The following is a 9,558-nucleotide window of genomic DNA, read 5'->3' as shown; positions in this document are numbered from 1 at the left end:
CTGCCCAGGAGACACCTCCTAGGCTCAGCTCTGTCCCTGGCTGGGGAGGAACAGGAAGGGAAGGTTTTGGCCCCATCAAAGGGATAAAACAACAGGTTCTGTTGGTTCTCTGAGGGAGGAACCAGGGTGGATATCTGAGAGGGAGAAAGAGAGAGAGGGAGAGAAGGTCTGTGAGGGAAGGACCAGCCCTGGGGTGCAGAAAACTGGAGGATCTGGTAGGTGCTGACCTCTCTGACCTCTGCCATCCCTGGGCACTGGCTTTTGGGTCATTTAGATCCCTTTTCAGTTGCTTTGTGCTGCTCCAGAGCTGGTGAGTGCAGCAATATCACTCCTTTCTGCCCCCAAACCACATCCACGTGGCCTCTGGAGCTTTTCTCAGGCTCTTTCCAGCCAAACCCCTGGTGCTTTCTGCCACTGAGTTGGGTTTGTTGATGTTCTTTCCCGCCCAGGCTCAGGTTTCTCTGTGAACATGAGGAAAACCGTCAGGGATTGGGGTTGGTGGGTGATCTCCTGGGGGAGATGTTCCTCGTGGTGTTGCCCATCTCGCTGCTCCTTCCTTGGCACCTCAGGACAGAAGCAGCTGAGCCCTGGGAGCTGGGGCTGAGGGTCTGGGGGCAGCAGGCAGCTCTCCCAGCAGGACCTGAGCCTCCCTCCCTCTCTCCTTTCTGCAGCTGGAAGACCTGAGAAATGAGATTGAGAAGAGACAGAGCAAAAATGGCACCAAGCTCCTGGAGACCTCGACAGAGGGGCAAGAGGAGAAGAGCCAGCAGCTGGTGTGTGGATTCATCCCAGTCACTGCCTTTGGAGGGCAAATTGGAGGACAAAAAAGGGAGTAAACAGCCCAAAACTGAGCTTAGAGGGAGCAGCTGGGCTGGGGTCTCAGGAGAGGGATGGGTCAGGGGGTGTTTGTGGGTCGTGGGGGGATGATGGTTTGAGGACTGAAGCTCCTGATGAGCCTCTTTCTCCCCTTTCCTTCCCTCAGGATGTGAGGAGCACGGTCAGCAGGTATGTGGCCTCTGCAGGGAAAAGGGGGGGAAGGGAAAAGAGGGAAAGGAAAAGGGGGAAAGGGAAAGGGGGAAAGGGTGAAGGAAAAGGGGGAAAGGGAAAGGGGGAAGGAAAAGGGGGAAAAGGGGAGAAATAAAAATCAGTTGTTTTGGAGCTGTTTTGAGGCTGTTTAGGGTTGTTTTGGGGTTATTTTGGGGCTGGTTTCCCCTCCCCCAGGTGTGAGAAAGTGAGTTTGCAGCTGCCTGGGGCTGCAGCTGAGGCAGAAGAGCGAGTGGGTCCCAGCTCCTGGCGCAGCAGCATCCTGAAGGACACGCTGAGGAGGCTCCGAGGTAGCCGGGGAGGGGCTGGAGGGGGGGTGGGAAACCCAAAGTGACCTCGTTTGGGGGAGAAAAAACATGAACTGACCTTGCTCTGGGGAGAAAAGCCCCAAACTGACCTCGTTTGGGGGAGAAAAAGAACAAACTGGCTTCATTTTGGGGAGAAAAGCCCCAAAGCAACATCCTTTTGGGGAGAAAAATCCCGATAGAGCTGATTTGGGGGAGAAAACAATCCCCAAACCAACCTCATTTTGGGGAAGAGCATCCAGATTGACCTCATTTTGGGGAGAAAAACCCCTAAACTGGCTTCTTTTTGGGGAGAAAACCTCCAAACCGACCTCATTTTGGGGAGAAAAATCCAAATTGACCTCATTTTGGGGGAGAAAAAAACTCTAAGTGACCTAATTTTGGGGAGAAACCCCCCTAAATTGGATTTTTTGGGGAGAAAAAAACCCAAAGTGACTCGTCAGCTCTGCTCCCTGCCAGGGACACTGGCTGCCAGGGCCCATCTCCAGCAGAGAACCAACGGCTTAGGCTGGAAAAGGCCTTGAAGCTGGTGCAGTCCCAGCCCTGCCCTCACCCTGCCAAGCCCAGCAGCAGCTTGAGGGGCTTTTGGCGCCAGCCCAAAGGGTTGTGTGAGTCCATGCTGGGTGATTCCACGACTGCCCAGGCCCCGCCGGCTCCGGGTCCCTGCGGCTGGTGGGGGGAGGGAGCCGGTGCGCCGGGCGAGCGGAGCTCTTCCATCAGGAGCCGTGGGGCAGAGTCCTGTCTGAGCCGTGGGCCGTGGCGGAGGCCCGTGTGGCGTGTCGGCAGCTGCGGTGCGGAGAGGCAGAGACGGCCTCCAACCCGCCCACGGCCGAGCGAGGGCCGGGCCCCGTGGGGCTGCGAGGGCTGCGGTGCCAGGGGCACGAGGCCCAGCTGAGCCTCTGCAGCGCCTTCCCGGCTTCTTTTTAGGGAGAAAACCTCCAAACCAACCTCATTTTGGGGAGAAAAATCCAAATTGACCTCATTTTGTGGGAGGAAAAAACCTCTAACTGACCTCGTTTTGGGAAGAAAAACCCCAATTCAACCTCATTTTGGGGGAGTAAAAGTCAAATTGATCTTGTTTGGGGGAGAAAAAACCCCCAACTGACCTCAGTGTGGGGAGAAAAACCCCTAAATTGGCATTTTTGGGAGGAAAAAACCCAAACTGACTTCTTTTTGGGAAGAAAAGCCACAAATCAGCCTCATTTTTGGGAGAAAAAGTCAAACTGACCTTGTTTGGGGGAGGAAAAACCCCCAACTGACCTCATTTTGGGGAGAAAAACATCCCTTGATGGATTCTGTGGGGTTTGCCCCAAGCCCCTGCAGGAGCCTGAGGGCTGAAGGACGTGCTCAGCTCCTCCTCACCTGAGGACACCAGAGCAGCCTCACCAGCGCACCCAAAACACCTCCCAGACCCCAGGGAAACAGGCAAATCTGGGTGACCCGACGGGTTTTTCTCAGCCCTGGAGCTGCAGGAACCTCCCCCAGGGCTGAGCCTCAGCCTCCAGACTCCTTTGCACCACACAAAGATGCAAAAGCCTTAATTCATTGGCTCATCTCCAGCCTCCAGCTGCTTTCCTTCCACCCCCCCCCCGTGCCTGGTCTGACCAGATTTGCTGCTTTACACCCCAATTTCTCTTCTCTTCAGCAATTTTCACCCCCCTTTCAGTGTTTATTTTGGCTTCAAATGCACGGAGCTTTCTGCAGCAGCTCCTGGCACCTGCTCTGGGGGTTTTGGGGGCAATTTGGGGCATTTTGGGGAGGTTTAAAAGCAGATCCCTCTGCTTTATCTGCAGAGCTTCCTGCAGGAGCCCCTGACCCCCATTCTGTGCCTTTTTGGGGCAATTTTGGAGTGTTTTGGGGAGGGTTCAAAGCAGGTTTATGCTGCCTCATCTGCAGAGGTTCCTACATGGCTCGTGGCCCCTATTTTGGGGCATTTTGGGGTGGGTTAAAAGCAGATTCTCTTGCTTTATCTGCAGAGGATCCTACATGAGCTCGTGGCCCCTATTTTGGGGCAATTTGGGGCATTTTGGGGAGGTTTAAAAGCAGATCCCCCTGTTGTATCTGCAGAGCTTCCTGCAGGAGCCCCTGACCCCCATTCTGTGCCTTTTTTGGGGCAATTTAGGGAGGCTTAAGAACATTTTCTCACCTCATCCCCAGCACCTTTCCCCTCCAGTACCTTTTGGTAGCCAAACCTGCCCCCCACCAGCTCCCCCCTTGACCCCCTTTTTCCCCCTCTCTATGTCCCTCCCACCCCCAGCCATCGTGACCCTGGACCCCGACACTGCTCACCCCGAGCTCATCCTGTCTGAGGACCGTAAGAGTGTGAGGAGAAGAGGGGGCTTGAGCCCCCAGGAGCTCCCTGACTCGCCCCAACGCTTCGAGTACTGGCCCTTCGTGCTGGGCTGGCCGGGCTTCGCGGGGGGGAGGCACTGCTGGGACGTGGAGGTGGGTGAGGCCGGGGATTGGGCAGTGGGGGTGGCTCGAGAGTCAGTCCCAAGGAAAGGGAGGCTCAGCCTCTCCCCTCAAGGTGGGATTTGGGGGGTGGAGAAGTGGGGGGGACAGATCCGAGCCCTGACCTCCCGTAAGGTGACGCTGGTGCCCCTGAGGTGGGTTCCACGCAGGGTCAGTGTCCACCTGGACTATGCTGGGGGGTCTGTGGCCTTTTTTGATGCAGAGGAGGGGGGGCTCATGTTCCTCTTCTCACGTGCTGCCTTCACTGGGGAGAGGGTCCGGCCCTGGCTCTGGGTGGTGGGGGCCAAATCCCACCTCAGGCTCAGACCCTGACCAAAAGCACCAAAAGCAGTGTTTCCCACCCCATTTTCACACACTTTCACACCCCCTCTCAGTCACCCCCACGTCCTCCCTTGCGCTTTTGTGTCTCTCACCTCCCCCTTTCCCCACCAGAACCCATCACTCCCCACGACTTTACCTCCTTTCCCCTTCCCTGTGGGTGCAGTTGCCCAAAAGCTTACGGTTTCACCTCAAAACGAGGCAGCTCTGGCACAGACAGAGCTCCTGAAGGCTTTGGATGTTCATCCTGAGGCTGGATGATGGGAAGTCCACCTGTGGCAAAGCTGCCAAGACCCTTTTCCTCACTCCTCCTCCTCCCACCGACAGCCTTGCAGCCCCTTCCCTCTCCATCATTAACAATAAAACCTGTTATTTTCTCCCATTTCTCCTCATTTTCTTCCAGGGAGGTCCCTGGGGCTCGTGGGACCTTTCTGGGTCCAATCTCAGGCTTTGTGCCACCACAAAACCCTGTTTCCCCCTCCCTCCAAACAACCCCTCCCTGCCCCATCAAAGAACCAGGCAGAGAACGACACTGTGGCATGTGGAAACCTCTTTTACTTCATCTAAACACCACCAAGGCAGGAGGAAGAGGAGGAGGAGGAGGTGGGTTGGGGCAGATGTGGCTTCATTTCCCAGCCCCTGCTGCCTCCCCAGATTTGATGTCAGACCCTTTGGGCTTCTCTGAGGGTGGGGAAAAGAGAAGCCAGAAGGGCCAGTGAGGAATTTAGGAGGGCAGCAAGTCCTCTGAAGTGCTGGGATGGGGGATGGGAGGAGGATGAAGCTCCTGCTGGGGTAAGGAAGGAGAAGGTTCAGGGGCACAAGGTGATCTGGGACCCCTCACCCCAGACCAGGAACCAGGGATGGAGAGTTTCCCCTTTGAAGGAAGCTGCTGGGAAAATGAAGATCAAAATCCTCTCATCAGCATCAAAAAAAGCCACCTGACCCTTGTCATAGTCCAGGGAGACACGAACCCTCCTGGGCACCCAGGTCTGGGGCAGGGGGACACGCTCCAGGGAGGTGAGAGCCCAAAACTGAGCCTCACAGAGCCCCATGGACCAAAGCTCCATCTCAGAGCTGGTGGTGGCCTCTTCCCCCCTCCTCAGGGACTCCTTGGCCACCCCCAGAGCCCAGGAGCCTTTGGGGGTCACCTCCACATCCCAGCAGCATCTCCCTGAGGTGATTCCTTCATGGGCCAGGACACGGGGGTCGACCTCAAACCACTCAGGTGAGTCCTGCTCAGCTTCTTCCCACCTCACGCTGCTCCCATCTGCTGACACCACGAGCTGAGGGTGGGACATGGTGGGATCCAACATCACCTTCACTGGAAAAGGGGGAGGAGAAGAGTGAAAGAGGGAAACCAACCCCCTTCCCCAGGGCTCTGCCTGCTGCAGCATCCTCAGCCCCATCACCAGGCTGAGGGGGAGGGACTGGCCAGGTCCTGGGGGGGGTCATTCGGGGCTCCCCAGCTCCAGAGAGACAGGGGAGATGTAGAGGCTCCTTTTCTGGAGGTTCCCAAACCCTCCTGGACACGCTCCTGTGCCCCCCCGCCCCCCCAGATCAAGAGGAACCTGCTTTGGCATCTTCCCCAGGTGACCCTCCAACTCATGGCCCATCACCAGGGTGGGCTGAGCCTTCCCTCAGCCCTTCCCACGCGCCCAGCCCTCGGGAGGTGAGGATTTACTCACCCTTATTGGGCAGCTGGAACATCAGAGTGTCTGAAATGGGGGGAGAAGAGGAGACACAGACTCACATCAGCACGGGCAGGTGGGTTCTTCCCCACTGAAGCCACACCTATAACCCCTAAACCCCCACCAATTTACCCTCCAAGTGACTCAAAACCAGCCCCTTCCCCACCCTGGTACCTCGGAAGCTCCTCAGGGTTCCCTCCAGAGCATCGTTTTTCTCCCTGAAGTGACTGATTTTCTCCTCCAGCTCTGGAAGAGGCGACTGAGGCTGCTGGAAACGTTCCTCCTCCAGCCTGGAGAAGGACAGAAGGAGGCAAAGATTCATCTTGGTGGAGAGAAACACACCAGGAGACCTTCTGTGCCCACCTTGCCCTGAGGAAGCCCAAATGTTTGGCTTCTGGGTGAGGTTCTGTGAAGGTTCTGCTGAGGAACACGAGGGTCCAACCTCCCTCCCCCCATCCTGGAGAAGCTGAGGGAGCCTTGTACCTGCTCAGGGTGCCTCTGATGTCCTGGGAAGGAGAGAGAAAACTCAGTAAATGGGTCTTGGCAGCCATAAAAAAGCCTCAGCAGTGCGTGGAGAGGAGCCCAAGGGTGGGTTTGGTTGTGGCAAGGGACAACACCCAGGGCCAGGAGATGCTCTGGGCACAGGAAGAGATGTCCTGGGCCATCAAGAGATGTTCTGGCCCCAGGAAAGGATGTCCTGGGCCATCAGGAGATGCTCTGGCCCAAGGAGGGGATGTCCTGGGCCATCAGGAGATGTTCTGGCCCAAGGAGCAGATGTCCTGGGCCGTCAGGAGATGCTCTAGCCCCAGGAGGGGATTTCCTGGGCCATCAGGAGATGCTCTGGGCACAGCAAGGGATGTCCTGGGCCATCAGGAGGTGCTCTGGCCCCAGGAGGGGATGCTCTGGCCCCAGGAGGGGATGTCCCAGGCTGTTCCTTCCCCCTTCACCTGCAGGAACTCTCCCTCTAGCTGCTGCAGCTTCTCCTCTGCCTCCTGCATCAGCGTCTCCAGGTGGGAGATCTCCTGGGTCAGCCAGGTGACCTTCTCCTCCTGGGTTTTCTCCACCTCCTTCTCCAGGTGCCTCAGATGGACCATCAGGAGATGGACAAAATCCTCCAGGAACAGACGGAGCCCTTTGAAGGAGGAGAAAACCTGTCACTGCTCGGCTGCAGTCTGCTCCTGCCAGGAGGGGACAAGGGGAGGAGGATGAGGAGGATGAAGCAGAGCCCCACACCCAGAAATAAACATTCCCCATCCTTTTAATCACTTGTTTTGGTATCAATTTCATCACCTGGATGGTGACACCAACCCCCCACCCCCCGTGAAGCTAAAACCCATTTACCAAATACTCCCAACTTCTCCTCATCTCCACCTCCCAGAGCCCCAGGAGCTGCTCTCGAGTCTCCTTTAGGGTCTGCAGCTGAGTTTGGATTTGTCCCTGAAAGGGAGACAAATAAAGATCCCCCCAGGGTGGGGAGGAGTTTGGGGGGGGCGGAACAGGGCAGAGAAGAGGGGGAAAAGGGGGAAAAAAAGGGGCAGAGAGAGGGGAGGGAGCAGGGCAGAGGCTGCCAGGGGATTATCAAACCCTGATTGGGGGTTGGGTCTGTCTCCTGCCGCACGTTTAGGGGTTGACAACGACCCCCAAAGCCCCCCGAAGCCCCAGTTTCTACCCTGTGCTCCTGGAGCGCATCCCGCGCCGGCAGCACCGTGTGAGCGCGGTGCGACCGCGACTCGCGGCACATGGCGCAGATCGCGGTTCCCTCGTCCCTGCAGAAGAACTTGAGAGGCTCCCGGTGCTTCTGGCATCTTCCTCCTCCTCTTTCCTCCTCTCCCTCTTCTTCCTCCGCTTTTAAACTCAGCCTCCGGGCTACTCGCAGCACCCGCTCCAGCTCCCGGCTCGGCCGCAGGTTTCTCTCCGGCGCCGTCTCACGACACGTCGGGCAGGAGAAGCTGCTCGTGGGCCATTCCCAGCAGCGGCTGATGCAGCCCCGGCAGAAATTGTGGCCGCAGCGGATGGAAACTGGCTCCCGGAAATATTCCAGGCAGATGGGACACGAAGCTTCGCGGGGCAGCTCCGGGACGGGGCTCGGCGAGGCCATGGGGATGGGACCCCCCCACCTCAGAGCTCTGGAACCTCCTCGGACGCTTTCGCTTGGCACCCGGAGAAGGGAAAGGGGAGGGAGGAGGAAGGAAAGAACCTGAGGGGAGGAGAGGTGATGATTAAATCCCCCCTGGTTCCATGCCCTTTGGGGGGGTCTTTGCTCCCAGAGCTGAGCACAGAGGGAAAGGAGAGGGAGCGATGGTTAAACCCCCCCTGGTTGCAGCCCCCGAGGGTGGTTTTTGCTCCTAGAGTTGAGCCTGGAGGGGAAAGGAGAGTTTGGAACGTCGTCAGCATCCGAAATGATTCTCTGACCACCCCCAAACCTCCCTCAGGCTGAAAACAAATGATTCCACCCCAAAACGGAGCTGGTTTTCGGCCCCATCCCCCTCAACACCTGAAAAAATCAAACCCAAACCCATCCCTTGGTCTGGAATTTAACCCCGAAACTGAGGAAAAACGGGTAAAACAAGAGAAAACTGAAGGGGGGGGAACGGGATCCCCCAAATCCTGCGTTTATACCTCGAAAGAATTGAGCACAGTCCCCCGAAAACCCTCTGAGGAGCAGCTTCTCCTCCTCGAGAAGCTCTGTCCAGGGCCAGCGAAACCTCAGCTCCCTCTTGAGACCTTTGATCAGCCAATTAAGGCTCAAATAAAGCGACTTTTAACCCGTTCCGGGCCCAAATCCGCTTCGCAACCACCCCGAAAGCCGTTTGGCTGAGATGGATCGGGGAGGGGTTTGAGGGGAGGAGGCTGATGCTATGGAGGGAGGGGGACGCTCTCGAGCACCTCGTGGTCTCCTTTTTAACCCCATTTTGTGCTCTTTTGGACCCAAATCAGCGTCACCTTGGTCTCCCCCACCCTGAGGATGGGATCAAACACTCCCCTCCCCCAAACACCCCCCAGGGAAAGCGGCATCAAACCTCATCTGGATCCTCCCCCAGGGGGATAAAATCTCGCTGGAGCCAGGGGGTGGCTTGGAAAAGGATTTAAACACCCCAAAAGCTGTGTTTAAAGAGCCCCTGGGGTGGGGGTGGATGGGTGTGTTGAGGGGGGTCGAGGTGAGGCAAAATGAGCTGAGATGCTTCTCCAGTCACATCAATCTCTAGAGGAACCCCGCTCCTCCCCCCCCCAAAAAGGCGCTTCGAAGGATGAAACCCCACGAGGAGTTTCAATCTGAGTGTTTGTGAGCAGGAACTCGTGACACCACCCCCCAAAACCCCCTCCCCCCCCCCCCCATATTTACTGCTGCTCCCCCCAAAAACCGAGTCACTTTGTTCCTCAAGCTCAGCCCAACTCAAACCCCAACGCTGAGGGAAGAGATGGAAGTTGACAAAGAGATAAGAGTCAATGGAACCAAGTACAGAAACGTAGCCAGAGGCCAGGAGGAACAGCCCAGCTGCTGTGGGGGAAGATTGCAACAGGCCTTGTGAATGTGTGGGGAACAAATCTCCAGGGTTTTCATGGCGAGCTGGCAGCAAGTGTGTGTGTGGGCCTCAGACTATCCTGTCTGCAAGCATCCAGTGTCTGCAGCGGGTGAGTTCAGCTGGGAACTGGCACTGTCCTGGCATAGAGTGCTATTTTTGTTATTCACTAGCAAGGCAAAGCCTGCTGAAGAGATCCCACGTGTTGAT

General features: G+C 57.0%; 1 protein-coding gene and 1 pseudogene across 1 annotated transcript; one reads left to right on the top strand and one right to left on the bottom strand.

Moving 5' to 3' along the window:
• Window positions 1-677: 677 nt before the first annotated feature.
• On the top strand, window positions 678-4,133 carry LOC133626210 (E3 ubiquitin-protein ligase TRIM39-like; the record flags this gene model as incomplete). Its single annotated transcript, XM_062003558.1, has 4 exons — window positions 678-773; window positions 983-1,005; window positions 1,222-1,334; window positions 3,607-4,133. Coding segments are annotated over 4 exons (759 nt in total), but the record flags the coding sequence as incomplete, so codon positions are not given.
• Window positions 4,134-4,948: 815 nt separating this feature from the next.
• On the bottom strand, window positions 4,949-7,925 carry LOC133626208 (E3 ubiquitin-protein ligase TRIM7-like; annotated as a pseudogene).
• Between the last annotated feature and the right edge of the window lie 1,633 nt (window positions 7,926-9,558).

Source organism: Colius striatus, chromosome 10 (genome assembly GCF_028858725.1).
Source record: "Colius striatus isolate bColStr4 chromosome 10, bColStr4.1.hap1, whole genome shotgun sequence".
NCBI classification, from domain to species: domain Eukaryota; kingdom Metazoa; phylum Chordata; class Aves; order Coliiformes; family Coliidae; genus Colius; species Colius striatus.
Note: the sequence above shows the minus strand (reverse complement) of the source record. Positions and strands in the feature narration are given on the sequence as shown.